The following is an 18,341-nucleotide window of genomic DNA, read 5'->3' as shown; positions in this document are numbered from 1 at the left end:
CATACAGAATAATATTTTGGGGTAACTCAACACTTAGGCAAAACATATTCACTGCTCAAAAGAAAGTGGTTAGAATAATGTGTGAGGCTGATATTCACACATCTTGTAGGCATCTCTTTAAAAGATTAGGAATTCTTACAACAGCCTCACAGTACATTTACTCAGTAATGAAATTTGTTCTCAACAAGATGGACCAGTTCAAAAACAACAGTGACATTCATGATTATAATACCAGAAGAAAGAAAGACTTACACTATCCTCTACTTAAGCTATCTTTGGCACAGAAAGGATTAAAATATGCTGCAGTAAAAATTTTTGATAAATTACCAGATGAAATAAAATTTGAGACAGCAGTAACAGTTTTAAAAATAAATTTAAATCATATCTCCTTTACAACTGCTTCTATAACATAGATTAATTATTGTATAGGGATAAATAAATCTATAGGTATTATATATGTATTTTGTGCAAAAAAACAAAACATTCTCGAGTGCATTTCTTATGCACTTGACACATTCCACATCTTAACGGTTACCGTGAGATTTACCAGTGGAACTTGTACCTAACTAACTCATTGGAAAGATGAGACTGATGATGGTGGACCTCTTTCACTTTCTGTAAAAATATATCCATTTTCAGAAATAAAGCGTACTGTTTCACAAACATACACTGCCTGGAAAAAAAAAGGAAGCACACCCAAATGGTGGATGTGTCAAATTTACAACAAACTCAGCGGTACGAATCCACTCATCAGTCTGACATTGGATCCCCTCTGGCCAGGGGGGCAAGCACCAATTGTTTTGGCAAGGGCGCCATTTGCCATTAAGTCAGCGCATCCTCTCCCCAGGCAAGCCAGCCTACAAGTGTCATAACCGGCCCCCGATATCCCCAATACAGGCACCGGGATGGAGGTGATGGCCGAACCGGTCCCACACGTGTCTTACAGGGACAGATCCGGGCATGTCGCCAGCCAGCAAATTAATTCAACATCGTGCAAAGTGTTCACACACACACGTGCCACCTGTCGACGACTATTACCCTTTCAGAAAACGCCACCACAATACTGTCACACTAGACGTAACACGAGAGGATGCAGGATGTCCTTAGCATACTGTTACGCCACGGAAGTCCCTCAGTCGCTACCGGCCCTGACCCGAAGGCGTACCCGACTGCTCCCCGCACTGTAATGCCGGGAGTAACACCACTGTGCCTCTCGAAAACGTCATGAGAATGGGGTCTCTCCACCATTCTCGCTTTCAGTGGTCGTCCGTGATACTACAGAACTGCAATTCAGTGGCGAACACTGTGCGGTGACCTCTGTTGGCAGTCTGCCCGTCTCTGTCACGGCTCGACTGTGGACACAGCTGTACTTGTCGAACTGTCAATAGTGGGACAGTAACTCCACAGTATGGCAGCTGCCAGTCTGAACAGTGGTGCGGAATGACACAGAATGTTTCGAGGGGCCCATTACTCGTTCTCAAGCAGCACATGCAGAGGTGAAGGAGTTACGATGTGCTCGGTGCGCAGTGCGGCAATCCTCCCTCGTGGGGACCAGAAGGGTCGATAGAAAGCTCTCTGACAAGTAAGTGCCCTCACATTGCCGTGCAGTCTGACGTCGGGCAACCGTCACGCCCTACAAATCGAGATATTGCAAGTTTTGACCGGCCGGTGAAACAGAGACCTATGGCCGTGTCAGGTGCCGACAGTGCCATCTCACGAGAGTACGCGGCACCTCCGTGACCTCCACCATGATCGTCGGAGATCTGACCCCGTTCACACCCACAGTACACCCTACCCGGCCCGGTAAAAGCACTCGACACAAACTACACTGGTGCACTCTGGTAGCCATTCTACGTGTTTCTCAGACTCGTTAAGTTTTTTTATGCCTCACACTTTTCTCGGAATATTAAACGTATAGCACAAATCGTGCAGTACATTTACTGACTTTTTTTATATACATCCCACAACAGACTGTAATCTCTCCACACTAAGAAATTTACTGGTTACCTCTCGGTTTACAAGCACATTTTCCAACCTGGCATTGTCTACCCTTTATGAAACTATATGTGATGGGCAAAAGACAGTTTTGTCTTTCTTCAGTAACAGTTTGTTTGTGTTTAACCAATTCACTAGCATGCAGTTTTTATCAGACATTGTGCTTTGGTGATTTGAATGTATTGAATTGGTGTCATTAGCAGACATTTATGGTAGACCTTACTGAATGTCTTGGAGCAGATCATTCATAAATATAATAAACAGCAGTGCACAAAGTGTGGAACCTCGGGCAACATTTGTCTTACGGCAATACTATGCTTCCGACATTTTTTTGGGATGATTACATCTCTTTGTAACATGTCTCAGAGATCTGATCTAAACTAATGTGGATAAGACACATGATGGCAGATGTGTTTGTGTAGGTAATCAGATATGTCATCGAAACCACACAAGTGTGAGTTTTGTTTCTCTTGAGTAATACTGCAGTTTTCATGTGGTGTGAACGGATCAAGAAACAATACCTTGTGGAATAACTGTAGTTCTGAACAGAGAGAAGGAATAGGAGCACCAGTATCTGAAGAAATAATGTGGCAATCGTTTATGAAGTGGTTATTGAATACTTGACATATTTCTTTAGGGCCAAAGAAAAAAAACTATCTGCATTCTTAATGTATGTTATTGAGTGATCCTTGTTAATAATCATCAGTTGTACAGTTTCTTGGCTTTCATTCATTCATATCATTGACAACATGCTCCATTACATTAATTGCAATACTACAGGTATGTATTTTTGTGAGGTGGTGGTGGTGGTGGTGGTGGTGAGAGAAGGCCCAGGATGAAACCCTTTGTTGGCACACAGCCTACTCCTCACAAATAGCACCAAGGGGGCTGCTGAGCTTAACATCTCCATCCGACTGATGGATCGCCGTCAACAGCGTCACGTGCTCTCACTTCACGAGACAATGCAGAGAGGTTTGGAATTTAAACCAGGCCACTGGCACAAACTCTGGTGATCAGGAACTTTACACCACCATCTCTCCTTCACTTGCCGGCCAAATACTGGCAGTAAATATTTTCTTCACCACCAGGATTCTTACCAGCTTCCCGTGGGTAGTTTCTCGACATTGTGAATAATTTTGTTGTTAATTTTTCAGTACATTCTTAGTCATGAAACAGCATATTGTCTGTAGTTTTGCAGTATACAAGCAACTGCTTTTTATTCTTGTAAGAGATATATCTTAATCGTTTCTAACTGTACTTTTTTTGCATTGGTGATGAGTAGATACAAATCTCATTGAGAATGCTACGTCATAACAGTTCTAATGAGTATCCGTGAACTTAAGTAGCTTCCTCTCAACATCGCAGAGCACTTACTATAAACACCCCTCTAGTCAGCTTTATGGAGCAAATGTGGGAAAATTGCTACATTCCTCTCGTGACCCACTAACGCTCGTATATCTACGTGTCAGTACATTTCTGTCTGCTCATCTGTCAGTCGAGTGGCACTCTCGTGTCAGTAAAAAATGAAATGTCGTGTGGCAAGGGCCTCCCGGCGGGTAGTCCCAATCGCCCGGTGTGAGTCTTTCGAGGTGACGTCACGTCACGTCGCGTCGACGAGGATGAAATCGAGACGGTGAAGACGACACGAGCACCCAGTCCCCGAGCAGAGAAAATCCCCAACCGAGCTGGGAATCGAACCCTGGCCCTCCGGCACGGCGAGCCGGCAAACTGTCCACTCAGCTGTGGTGGCGGATTGTGATGTACTCTCCGACTTGCAATATGGGATGGATGCAATTGGAAAAACACTTATGTCATCTATCCAGATAAATAAGATATATAGTACATTTATCACTGTAATTGGGCATTTCTACATCTACATATATACCCTGCAGGCCACCATACGGTACATGGCGGAGGGTACCCTCTACCACTACTAGGCATCTCTTTTTCTGCTCCACTCGGAAATAGAAGAAGGGGTAAACGACTGTCTATATGCCTCTGTACAAGCCCTAATTTCTTGGTAGTGTTCCTGAAAAAGAACATCACCTTCCTTGCCGGAATTTCCATTTGAGTTCCCAAAGCATCTTTGTAACACGTGTTGTTCAGACATGCTGGTTACAAATCTAGCAGCCTACCTGTGAATTGCTCTGATGACCACCTTTGACCTGACCTGGTACAGATCCGAAACACTCGAGCAGTATCGAAGAATACATCGCACCAGCATTCTATATGCAGTTTCCTTTACAGATAAATCACACTTTCCTAAAATTCTCCCAATAAACTGAAGTGTACCATTTGCCTTCCCTACCATAATCCTCACACACTAGTTCTATTCTGTATTGCTTCACAATGTTACATCCAGATATTTTAACGACATGACTGTGTCGAGCAGGACACTAGTAATGCTGTATGCGAACATTACGGGTTCAGTTTTCCTACTTATATGCATTAACTTACATTTTTGTGCATTTAGAGCTAGCTGCCACTCATCACACCAACTAGAAATTTTCTCCGAGTCATCTCGTACCCTCCTACAGTTACTCAACAAAGGCACATTCCCGTACACCACAGCGTCGTCAGCAAATAGCTACAGATTCACAGATTGCTGCTCACATGATTTATGTATACAGAGAATACTAGCAGTCTTATCACACTTCCCGTGGGTGCTCCTGACAATAGAAATGTCTCTGATGAACACTAATCATCTTTGACAATGTACTGGACTATGTATACAGACTAAAGCAGTGAGTGAAAATTTGTACCGAGGCCGGGAATCGACTCCCGGTCTCTTGCAGGTGCTCACATTAACCGGGCACAGCTCCCTCCGCACTGCCGCCCCAGTCTAGTTTAAAATTCTCCCTCACACGCGAACCAAATTGCCAAGGTTCTCCACATTACGGAACAGCACCTCAGCATCGAACGTAAACTGGGGTCCGGCCCGAAACCCAGGTGCGGGTGCTTATACAAGTGTCATGAAACAATATTGTGTCATTTCTGGGAAACCCCTATATTTAAACTGAGATTTAGGGGACAAATCGTTTCAAATATTCGTTTAAGTTATATAACATTTATTTTTACAATTAGTTCAGCATTGTTTAAATGCACCTCTTTGATTTTATTGCACTAAATAAAGCCTGCAGTATTTTACTTTCCATCACACAAAATCACATCCTTTTGTGCAGCTTTTAAATACTACATGTAAAAAAGCTTTTAGAGAATTGAATTTTACATTCTGAAAAATTAGAGTATCTTGTGAAAATTTACTTCGTACTCATATGCAGGGTTTACATTTGCATATAAAAACTGCACTCAGTGAGACAGTAAGTTGGGAAGTGCAATCAGTCTGCGAAGGAGAATGTTTACAAATCACTCCTGGAGCTCATCCTAAAATATTGCTTAAGTCTGTGGGACCCTTACCAAATAGGACTAACAGGGGATATTGAATGTATACTGAGAAGGGCAACACAAATGGTGACAAGTTTGTTTCACCTGTGGGAGAGTGTCACAAAGAACTGAACTGGTAGACTCTTGAAGATAGATGTAAACTATCCCAAGAATGTCTATTATCAAAGTTTCAAGAACCAGGTTTAAATGATTACTCTAGGAATATGCTACAACCAACTACTACTGCTCACAGAGGGGTTGTGAGGACAAGGTTAGAATAAATACTGCACACACAGAGGCATTCACACAATCATTCTTCTCATGCTCCACGTGTGAAAGGAATGGGAAGAAATCCTAATAACTGGTACAATGGGACATACTCACTGCCATGCACCTCACTGTGGTTTGCAGAATATTGATGCATTATCTTCTGTGTTAGTGCACCTGAATTAAATGAAGTATTAATTCAGCAGAAGTGTGCAGTAAGAATGCTGTGTAAAGTAGGTAACTGAACATCTTGCAGAAGCCTTTTTAAGGTTCCTAGAATAGTTACATTCACTTCCCAATATATTTGCTCCCTAATGGCAGTTGTCGATCATAATAAAAATAATTTCAACTGAACTGCAATGTACGTCGTCACAATACGAGACACAGAAGCACTGTAAAGCCAGGTGACAGGGAGTAAGGAGCTGTAAACGAGCCTCTGTTGGTTCAGAAGTGGGTAAGTAATTGATGAAAATGAATGTAACCAACTGAGTATTGAGATATGACTAGAAAAACAGGAGCTACTTCAGATAAGAGGGGAAACAACAGTTTTTGTGAAGTTGTGGGTTCCCTGCTATTTTACTAGGTCACATCTACTGGCATAAGCACGGGTAGTACCAACCGGCACAGTGGGATCTTATTGTCAGTCTGACATACAGGTTTGTGCCAGACGATTATCTTTCGTTACTGTACAACTTTGTTTGTTCCTAATCCCTAATGGTTCTCCGTGACAGATTCTGCAGAACATTAAAACATTGTATTACAAATGTAAATTTATGAGGATCAGGAGATCTTTCTGTCGTTTGATTTTAACTTATTGTCACAAAGTATTGCAGAATATTAGCTCTGTATGTAGTCAAGTGCTGCTTGTCTTAGATTGAAACTCCTAAATAGTTTTAGCTATTATTTTGAACTTTGCTTTCCACTCCATAAACAGTCACAAAAAAGGATCTGAAAATAAAATGGGTCACAACAAGGAGACAAATATCTGCGAATAAAAAGAGATTACTTCATGAAATATCTAGATAGCACACCACATCCCAAGAATTTGATACTTATTTTAAGAATTACAAAAAGATTTTAACTAAAGTCATAAAAGTAGCAAAAAGAATGGCAAACAGTTCCTTCAGAGCAAATGCACCAAATAAAATGAAAGCCACATGGGACATTGTCAGGCATGAAACAGGAGTAAAACAGAGAGAATACCATAATATCAAATGGAAAGAAATCTCTTCTGTAATATCTGATCCCCAGTAGATAGCAAATAATTTTAACTCATATTTCTGAGGCAGCTGAGATTCTGGTGAAGCAAAATTTCTAATATGCTGCCACTGCAAATCAGATTAAAACTATCTCTAGGAACAACTCTCTTCCTATAACCAACAGATGAAGAGGAAATGCTGAAAAAAATAGGGGAGCTAAAAATCAAAATTTTCCTCTGGTACTGACAACTTACCAGACCATATCATTAAAAACTGTGCACCCTTAGTAGTTAGGCCCATGGTAGACATATGCAATAGTTCACTTTCTCAGGGAATCTTCCCAGAAAGGTTAAAAATAGCAAAAGTGAAGCTGTTGTACAAAAAGGCCAGTCTTTCTACTATCTGTTTTTTCTAAAATAGCAAAAATCTTTTATAAAATACTCTTAGATTTCATCGAAAAAAATAAATTTTTCTCACCTACACAGCATGGTTTCCAAAAATGTAAATCCACCAAGACAGCTATTACTGATTTTTTAAATGGAGCTTTAAATGCATTAGATAAACAAGAACACATAGCAGCAATATTCCTAGATCTTTCTAAAGAATTTGACATCATTAACCATGGTCTATTGCTTAGAATGCTAGAAAATGTTGGTGTCAGAGGCCCAGCTTATGAGTGGGTGAAGTCATATCTACAAAACAGACACCAAATAGTTGAAGTCTTGTACAAAGAAGTAAAAAATTTAATTTCCTATCATTCAGAAAAAACAGTGTTAAATACGGTGTGCCACATGGTTCCATACTGGGACCAATCTTGTTCTTGCTGTTTGTAAATGACCTGGAACCATCCAGCTTTAACTATAAGTACATTAAATATGTCGATGATACAAATATACTTATCAGTGGAAAGACCCCAGGAGAGCTCCAAAATAAAAAAGAGCGCTTCACATATATCAGAATGGTTCGCAATGAACAACTTAATAATAAACACACATAAAACAAACACTATGCATCTACACAGTGCAGAATAAACAGACTAACTGCAACCATAGAACTGTTAGGTAAAAGATTTGACATTGTAAATAGCACCAAATTTGTGGGAGTTTGGATCTAAGATGACCTGAGATGGCAGAAACACACACAACACCTATGTAGTAAATTAAATACTATTTGTTACAGTATAAAAATTCTTGCTGGACGCACATCAAAGCAAGTAAAAAAAAAAAAAAAAAAAACGTGTACTATGCCCAAGCAGAATCGCTACTAAGATATGGTTTAATATGCTGGGAAAATTCACCACCCAGCAAAAGCTGTTTTATTGCACAAAAAAGAATGGAAGGCACAGCACATTTATCTTCATACAAAGCCTCATTTAAAAAGGTTCATATTCTTCCATTACCATGCCTATATATCCTAGAAACAATAATGTTTATAAGGAAAATTGTAGATGAAAATAGCAAGATTGCTCCAAAAAACCAAAATATCCATTTATACAACACAAGGAATAATCAAGATTTACATATGCAGTTTTGACATACAACACTAAAACAAAAAGGACCCTTGCAAGCAGGAAAAAACTTTATAACAAACTACCTAAAAAAATTAAGGCAATAACTGGCATGCAAAAATTCAAAACTACAGTGAGTGACGACCTGCTACAGAATTGCTACTATAGTGTTGATGAATTTTTATCTACAATGTAAATATGTGAAAAATTTAAATAGTTTATACAATTAAGGCCAAAATAAGAAATGTGTACATGTAGATTTATCTGTGTATTATATGTGGTCTATTACATATATGTGTGTATTTGATAATCAGGGCTGAAAGTAAGAAATGTGTTTGTGTAAAATTTGTGTATTTGTGAAATGTTATTCCCATATGTTAGACTTATATTGCTATATACTGGAAACCATAAGACAGTTTTCTGTTAAACTTTATTGAAATTATTTGACTTGTCCTGTATCATTATGTACCCCCGTACAATTTATAATTCACAGGACCAATAAATATACAATACAATACGATACGATTTTCTCTGTTGCTGTAGGGGTGATCATAAGTGATCCTGATTTGTTGCAATGCAGTTTTCTAATTGTATCCATTGCGTGTGTAGGAACAAAAAGGTGACACACTAATTACTGAACTGATGTATATGCAGCTTTCAATTCATTTTCACTGCATTAATCAAAGCTGATGAAATATACTGATCTCGACATAGCTGTCACTGTACTGCACCTAGGCCAATTCTGACAACTTCACACAGAGGCTGACTCACATGGTCACTGCCATGTCACAATACATAACGGAATAACGTTTACATTTACTGGAGTACTGAAACAGTTGTAGTGGGTAGATCATGCAGTGGCTGCTACAGGGTTGTGGGAGACATTTTGGTGTGTGTGAGGGTGTGCTCGACTCCCACTTGTGGCCATCCTGGGTTCATGTGACGGTGAGCAGGGTGCAGAAAAACAACTGCCGAACAGTTTCAACTGAAGTGTGATACACGCAGTCATAATAAGAGACAAAAGAAACAATTTCCATGTAGACTTTGCCTCAGGAAAGAACTACTTACTTTGGTAGTAAGCCAGTAAACAAGCTCCCATCTGATGTAAACCCATAAATTAGGAATCCTGCCAGTTTAAAATAAAATTAAAAACATTTCGAATTAGCCAGTCTTTCTACAAATTATCTGACTATCTAGATTTAGGGACTGAAAACTTCCATTAGCTATAAGGCAAATAGCAGTGTTTGGTATAAATATGCATGACAAGTACACGCAGGATTCAGGGTTTACAGACACAAAAATAATTTCTTTGAAAACTGCAATTGTAAACAAATAAATATAAGCTGTGAATAGTAGGTAAACAACAGATGTGTAAAGAAACTGAGAAGGCAGCAGCATACTGCAGAAGATCAGCTTCATTAATAATTTATGCGATTAAATATAGGTGACTAAGTGTGACAAGCATTAAGCAGTATAGTGATAGCTTAGTGTTAATACAGGTGAAGCTTCTACGATGCCTCTGTCTCAAATTAACATAACTTCGATTTGTTTCACACACCCGAAGCACCTCCTTGTCGACGGGATCTGTGGAGTATGACAGATGAATGCATCCAAAAGCTTTTAAAAGTTTTGGGCGCAACATATACTACTTGTGACTGTCAACATACGCGAGGAAAAAAAGAAAAGGAAAGAAAAGGATGCACCATGAAGGAATTATCTGAATGTGATGGAAATAGGTAGATGTGCTGTACATGATTACAATTTCAGAAAAATTGTATAATTTATTCAAGAGAAAGAGCTACACAAACTGAGCAAGTCAACAATGTTTCGGTCCAACTCTGGCCCTCAAGCAAGCAGTTATTCGAGCTTGGCATCAATCGACAGAGTTGTCAGATATCCTCCTCAGGAATGTTGTGCTAAATTGTGTTCAGTTGGTGTGTTAGATCATCAAAATCCCGAGGTGTCTGGAGGTCCTTCCCCTAATGCTTAAAATGTTCTCAGTCGGGGAGAAATCTGTCAATCTCGCCGACCGAGGTAGGATTTGGCTACACTAAGACGAGCGGCAGAAACTATCGTCACGTGTTGCAGGCATTACCCTGCCAAAATATAGGCCCGAGGATGGCTTGCCACAAAGGGCAACAAAACGGGGAGCAGAATGTAGTCAACATACTGCAGTGCCGTAAGTGCTCCGTCGATGACAACCGAAGGGGTCCTGCTGAGAAATGAGATGCCAGCCCGGGCAGTCACTCCGACTCGTCAGGCTGTACGGTGGGCACCAGTCAGGCCAGTACCTCACCGCCATCTGGGGCGTCTCCCGATACGTCTTCAGCCTGGAACCTCTGTGGCTGCAGTGACGGGTCCTGCTTTAAACTAAGCCCCAACCCGTCTGTCACCCACGATACGGTTCGACAACTGTGGGTGACGGTCCGGAGTGCCGTTTCTTTTCGTTACGGGACCCATTTGGTTGTCATCCGTAGCACCCTTACAGCACAGCAGTACGTCGACAATATTCTGACCCCGTTTTGTTGCCCTTCACGGCAAGCCGTCCTGTGCTTTCATTTTGTCAAGTTATTGCCCGCCCACACACGATGGAAGTTTCTACTGCTCGTCTCTGTGCTTGCCAAATCCTACTTCGGCCAGAAAGGTGACAGGATTTCTCCCCCAGTTGAGAACATTTGAAGCATTATAGGCAGGGCCCTCCGACCGGCTCAGGATTTGGACAATCTGACGTGCCGGTCGGATAGATTTTGGCACAGTATTCCTCAGGAGAACATCAAACATCTTTACCGATCAATTTCAAACTTATAACTTCTCGCGTAAAGGCCAGAGGTTGACCGACGCATTCTCCAATTGCTCAATTTGTGAAGATCTTTCTCTCGAATAAATTGTACAGTTTTACGCAAATTGTAATCATTTGTTTCTCTGTGCACCTAGTCACATCTATCGATTTCCATCCCATTCGGATAATTCCTTCATAGTGTTTCATTTTCTTTTTAGAGTGTATTTATCAGTTGTGATTCCTATTTCAGTGATAAGTCATTTTTGCTCATATAAATCAACTACTGTGGGACATACTAGCAGTATAACAAAAGAACTGAACGGGGGGGGGGGGGGGGGGGGGGGGCAGATTCTATTATTCTATTTCCTGGCAGCAAAAGTAACAGTTACTGTCGAAACAAGTGGCTCGTCCAGCAGGTAGAGCACCAGACTCCGACAGTGGAAGTCTCCAGTTCAATCCCGCACAGGGGCCGGGGGTTCTTTCCCCGACTGCAGCCCCGCCGGAATACCTCTAGATCCATCGGATCTGCTATCGAACTGAGCAGCGGCGATCTTCCCCGGGGTAAAAGCTGGTCGGAGAGATGGGATCGCCACCCTCTCCCTCCTAGTGCTGCAGTAAATGGAAGACTGTAGTCCCACTTGCAGTCAGGCCAGAAGCCCGATCATGACTGGAGCCCCACAGATTTAGCTACAAAACTTTCCATCTGAAATCTGCCACTTTTTTGCTTCCTTTTTTTCAGATGGATTACAAATGCAGCTGTTGGAATGTATGCCCAAAATTGATATAAAACCATTCCGTTTGCAATCTTAACTAACAAAAATGTTTGCAGATATAAATGGTATTTATTGAGTTCAAAGTAACTCGAGTATCCTGAAAATGAGTAAAATTCTGTCCACAGTGCTCAGACAGATGCCACCACCACCGAGCAGCCGGTCCTGACTGTCGTCGCGCCCGCCGCCGACGGTGCCGTATCGCCGTCACCGACGACCCCGCCGAAAGGACCGCGCAAGTCCGTGTCCATCGTCCTGCCCGAGGACGACGACTCGGGTCGCGGCTGAGGAGGCTGCGGTGTGGGGGCCGGGTGCCCGTACCTCGTCAAGTGTAAAGGTGTGCTTGTGGCGTAACAGGGTGTCACAGATCTATTTACCCTCGAAGGACTGACCGGTGCTGCGGAGAACGGGTGCCGAGTTTCAGTGCGTGGACTTTGAAGGCTCTCTCACTTGTTGTAGAGTGGATAGAGGGAGAGGAAGAGACAAATGAGTGTAACTTATGTACACTTTGAGATCCACAGTACGTACTGAGATAATGAACAACTGTCAGCTCCACAAACAAATGTCAATGACTAATAGGAGCCGATCTGTTGCCGATGTAATTTACGCGTGAGGTGGTACACTTGTTGGTGGACTGTGTGTGTGTCTCTAAACTGTTTTGCTGCTAGATCTCCAAACAACAGAAACTGACTATCTAGTGGTTTTATTGTCTGATAGTGTCTTTGTTACTGGACCAGAAGAAGGGTGCTCCTACCAGCTGGAAGTATTGGATAACAATAAAAATGTAACAGCAAATTTTTGATTGACAGGCTCCTCCGTGTCACGTTTGATTCAATCCGCATACGACATTTGTATGCTACGGGCACGTTCGAGGTGCCATCAGTCATAATTGCCCCCGTCACTTACTAGTGCTTCGCCACACTGACACAAAATTATTTGCAGAGCACCGGAGAGGCCCTCCATGAGCAGTTGATACTTGTCGTGTAGAGGGTATATGTTCTCGCAGGTTTGTGTGTGGCAGTGTAGCACGTCTCTAATGTCTACGTGGAAACAGTGCCAGTCTGAAAACTACCATTTCGTGAGAAACAAAAGGGCCTCTGAACAACTGTGTTCAGTAATCTCTCTGCTTTGTCATCTCATCACCGGATTTTGCAGTGGAGGAGAGAAAGCGATGAATATTCAGACTGCTCGATAAGGCCTCAAAAAAAAGAGAGAGAGTTATTCTGGCAAATAAATCACTGTCATCAAGAACTCTAGCATTACAGACGTGACTGTCACACCATCCTCAGTTCCAAAAGGCTTTGCAGGAGTAGAATTTATTGTGGGCATCTTGTTCTTTTCTGTATTTCTGATAAAACTGGGGTATGTAATACAGCGATTAGGGAATTAAGGGCAGCACAGTGGGAAACTGAGTTACAACTGATTTGGTTGGAGAGAGAACAGAAGTGAGGTGGGAATGAACAGACAAACTTTTTTGTGATATGGAAGCTGAGAGGTAACAATACAAGAAGATATACTTTATTTTTAAAACTCAGAAGTAATGTGTTTATGAACATTACTCCACTGATTGGCAACTGTAATTGTACCATTCTTTGCCAGATCAAACCCTTCAGTTGTACATTCCTAATTTCATTCCACGAGATGAGGAGGTATTCTTCCATCTATTTTTCTACATCTATACTCTACGAGCAACTTTAGGGTGTGTGGTGGAGGGCACTTCTGGTACTGTCTTTATCCTCCTTTCCAATTCTGTTCACAAATTGTTTGCAAGATGAACATTGTCAGTAAATCTCTACACAAACTCTAATATCTGTGGGCCCTAATCACCACATTCACATGAAATTATCACTTCCGTAGGCCTACTACCTGAAGTCGCTTCCACATCTGGTAAGTGGCGGCCGCAGCCTAAACGAGTGCCCCTCGGCCTAGAGAACCACCTGAACTACAGCGGAGCTGGGAGGCCACAGGTGCTACAAAGATGTCTCAGTTTTCTTCATCTTTGACTAACAAGTGCGGACTCAGAACTGCTTCTCCACTGCTCTGCAGACTGCTATTGGTGAAGTTTATGTACCACTCACTACCTAAGGATTTCAAAGCTGCCAGCCCTATTCGGTGATGTATGTCATTCCCCACTTTGAAAATGAAGATGTTATCTACAGATGAGCATTTTCACCAATTGAAACCTCAGTGTTGCCATCAGCCAAACCTGCTGCAGTTTATTCTGGCACCATCGAAGTGACTTCACTAGTGGCGTCACTAGTGAAACATTTGTGTCAGTGTGGGGAATGCTTGATGTAAGAGTGGTGGAAACCTTCCTGAAATTGCAAATACTACAAAAACGGAGTTCCCTTTGGGGCAGCTGCATTTAGTTTCAACAGTTGGCAACCTAATGTCCGTCCGTGGTGTGCCAAGTTTTGAAATAAGAATTCCTGACCACGTGCCATACTGAAACCGAATACGTATGCCGGGGGCGTAGTTTCCCCGGGACCAGTGTCGATATTAGTCTCAAAATTTTCTTTCGTGTGTATAACTAATAAAATAAATATGTGGTGCTCAGTATTAAAAATATGAGTTTGTGACCTCACTGTCAATCCGTACGGTCTACATCTGGGAGGCCTAATGTGTAGCTGGTCGGAAAATATTACTGTCCTTGCGACTCTAATGCCTAATACCCTTAACTGATTAGTGTATTGTGTAGTGCAGGTAATTTACACCTGCACAGTTGATTGTATACTTCAATATTCTTTACAATATGAAGTTTTAGATTAAGGAATATCATAAATAACAATATAAAAGACAGAAGAAGTGCAGCACTTTATTATATTTGAAATTAAGCATCTGACATACAAATTGCAATTAAATGATTGGATACATCTAAAATTATATTTTGCCAACTTTTCTGCATTGTCATTTCAATTATCAGAAAGTAAACAATCTTCTGTCTTGTATAGTGTTAGTCTTAATTTTTAACTTTTTTTTTTTTACTGTGGCAATCTTAGTACTTTAGAACAAAATTATGTCTACAAAATTCTCAACAAAAACAAATATTTCAAGAGTGTGCATTTCACTAGTACATGTTGTAACCTGACGGGAGCTCATTAGTATGTAACGTATGAGCTACTGTCATACAAAATAAGTTTGGTGTGTTCTTGATGGTGTACAGAGTCTGATACATGATTTCATTTGGATGTTAATGAATTCTGCATCACTTTGTAGTAGAGCAGTTTCATACTTAGAAGTGTAAGGCACACAGAGAGTGTTTTACTCCCCCAGCTATGCTATTGGTACTGCTGCTTGCTTCTCCTGGTGCAAGTACAGGACTCCCTAGAGTCCTGCTCATGTACCTGTCCGGACCACAGGTGACTGATTTTTGATGGCACTCATTAATGTATTACAGTATTCCACTAAAATAAACTATTCTAATTTTTGGTCTCATAAATATCTAATTAACAATAACAACTTACTAGAAATTGATTTTTATCTTCTCTTTGGTTAAGGTAAATCCAGAGGAAGAATAATTATCAGAGGAACACATTTACTGTGAGTTTAATTTGTGATCAGTTAGCAATGTTGGTAATTAAAATTAGAAAGATATTGCAAATGCATCAAGAGGAACCCAATTGTTTCGGTCTGGGGGGCAGTTTAGCAGCTACGAATTAAGTACTGTCCCTCGTAAAGTTGTGAAGTGTTCGAAAGAGTAGATAACTTCAAAATGTTGCCCCTTATTTAGTAGTCACTTTGAACGAAGAACTTGAGGAGTATTTATGGAAAACCTGTTTCGTTGTAATAAGATTTCTGGTGATTACTTTTTTTGGCCAGCAATTGATTGTGATACACAGAGCTGCAACCCAGTGTATGCAACTTTGCACTCACAACATACTTGAACTGTTAGCATTCAGATTAAAAAAGGGAGGAAAGTGTGACTGGTCTTACACACAGTAGAATTCATCAAAAGGAAACAACTCAACCTGTGTTTAGAGAACCTCCAGGTTATTTTCAACAGGATAAGTGTCACAATAAAAAATTACTTGCAACTCCCTGCTTTTGAAAGATAACAGATCAAATGAGTACCCAAGCAGTAGTGGTGAAGACTTTAAATTGTTGCTGCACAGTTGCAAAACAGGGAATATGTGGAGGCCTTGTGGAATTCCTGAATATCATCATCTCCAACACAGCAGGTGGAATCTTGTGTGTACATTGAATCAGCAAAGACAATGGAAACACACAGTCTAAACACACTGCCATAGCAGATTTAACTCTTTTGAACCTTCTTTCTTTATTTCTGTAATTTCGTTATACATTGCAATGATCCACATGCAATCTTTGTTAAATGTGTATTTCCAAAGAGAAAATTTTGAAAATATGTTATCCTCTCAACACGATAATTTTAATAAATTTAATGGGAATGGCAGGTGTCATCCTAAGGAATATTTCTATGGTATTCTTTTTATAAACAAACCCCTTATTCCCGATGCAGTTCACAATTTATAAAATGAATATTTATATATTTGTTGCAGACAATGTCCACATTGACAAACTTGTTATTCCTCCAGTATTCCCGAGTTTGTAAGAAAAGTCTGTTGAAATAGTTTCATCAGTTTTTTGGTTCACAATCACATGATCACCATTTCCACAATCATATCACCATTTCTTCTTCCAGTATTTTGGTCTAAAAACCACAAGAACCTCTCTGTTAACATTATTCAAGAGATGTGTGTGCCACAGTGTACACCACCATAAACAACTGTAGTTGCAGAATGTCCAGTGAATGAGCAGAGGAGAGAGAGGTGCCTATGCCTCACCGGATGTGCGGAGGCACGGTCCACGCTGTGGAAAAGGGATGGCGAAACTCTGCCACTAGAATTTCCTGCCACACGTGTAATGTGCTGTTCCAGACACCAGAATACGACACTGTTCTGTCTGTCAGTGAAATGCATCCCTCTTCTTGTTATTAATACTTTTCATCAATTCTGCCTTATCTCTGTTTTTAAATCATATATGCTCTTCGTTATAACTGATTTGCGAATTTCTTCCTCACACACGTGTCTAATAACACTTGTGGTAAACGGTGAGCCCACCTCACACTGTCGTCGATACGTAGCTACCTTGTGCCCATTTACTAAGTTTCCACTATTTTTTTTGTAGATAATATGTGTGCCTCTATTCTTCACCTTACTCATCCCAGGGTATCGACCATCTTATCCCACCTCATATTGTGAACCACTTTCTGTGAGCCAAAAACTGCTACAAAGATATCACTGTTTCCCATTCTTCATCTTTTGCTACTAAGTGCATAATCAGAACTGCTTCTCTATTAACTTTTCCTTTCCTCACAGAAATTAGTCTTCATTCTTTTCATTCATCTTTTTGTTCTCTAAAAATGATGCCACACAGTTGAGATGCCAAGCAGGAACACCAGTGTTCTCCTCCATACCTAAGTAATGTGAAATTGCACCCATTCCCCTTCCCCTCCCCCACACACAACCCAAGAGTACGTTCTCGCAGGACCCACATCAATTAATTTTCCAGTTCCTATATATATCCCACTGATTTGGTAATTCTGTATGTGCATCACGTACTTGTGCTATAATGTGTTACCAAAGTGAACAAGTGCAGTACGTAGTCTTAACGTGCCGGCTTTGTGGTGCTGCTCAGTATCACATCGCAGTTCCTCGACCTCTGCTGTCACGTACACTATTTCTTTCACTGCCTACATTCTGTGCTGTCCTCTCACCTGTGACGAGATCTCACAGTGATGTTCCGCACAGCAGTACCACCTAATTTCGGACTGTCACTGCATATCGTATACATTCATTATCTTTTTGTTGCACACATTTGATAGCTCTGAATGGGAGGTAATGCCAGTTAAATCCTACTTACCTAGAGCTTCCCTGAAGAGACAAATCCAATAACACAGGATTTATATTTCCATATTTTTTTGTTACCTGTGGTAGAAATACCTTAAGAAGATTAGTTAAACAAACATTGTTTTTTACCTTTTTTCACGAACTTTATCATGGTTTCTGGGCAACCTAGGTTTCAGGTTATAAGACCCCTTTCAGGGCTTGTAACCTGAAACCTAGGTTGTGCAGTAATCATAATAAAATTCGTAAAACAAGGCAAAAAACAGTGTTTAGTTAATTTACAATGTTTCACCAAAAAACCACATTTGATAAGTTAAAATGGCCTTATGAAAACATTCTCTGGCTCAATAATTAACAGTTTTATGCTCGTCATCACCATTTTTTCATAACAGTGATAACCCATATTTCTAAAATATATGCTCACAATCTCAATTTAGTGATATTTTGAATATCTACATTTAGAATTTTGAGTAATTCAGTTATTAATAATATTAAAAGCAATCCCTCAATCAACCATTGCTCATTGCAGGAAACCTCTGTCCATTGTAGTATTTAGTCCTAAGCTTGTAACCATTC

General features: G+C 40.7%; 1 protein-coding gene across 1 annotated transcript in view; it reads left to right on the top strand.

Annotated features, from left to right (window-relative positions):
* LOC126109550 (uncharacterized) overlaps window positions 1-17,978 on the top strand; it is a 456,059-nt gene extending 438,081 nt beyond the window's left edge. Inside the window, exon 10 of the mRNA XM_049914566.1 lies at window positions 12,030-17,978. Within this exon, the coding sequence (XP_049770523.1) occupies window positions 12,030-12,189 (160 nt within the window). The 3' untranslated portion in view covers window positions 12,190-17,978. The remainder of the gene's footprint in view (window positions 1-12,029) is intronic.
* Window positions 17,979-18,341: the final 363 nt, after the last annotated feature.

The sequence above is a fragment of the Schistocerca cancellata genome, chromosome 12 (assembly GCF_023864275.1).
Source record: "Schistocerca cancellata isolate TAMUIC-IGC-003103 chromosome 12, iqSchCanc2.1, whole genome shotgun sequence".
Taxonomy (NCBI): Eukaryota; Metazoa; Arthropoda; class Insecta; order Orthoptera; family Acrididae; genus Schistocerca; species Schistocerca cancellata.
Note: the sequence above shows the minus strand (reverse complement) of the source record. Positions and strands in the feature narration are given on the sequence as shown.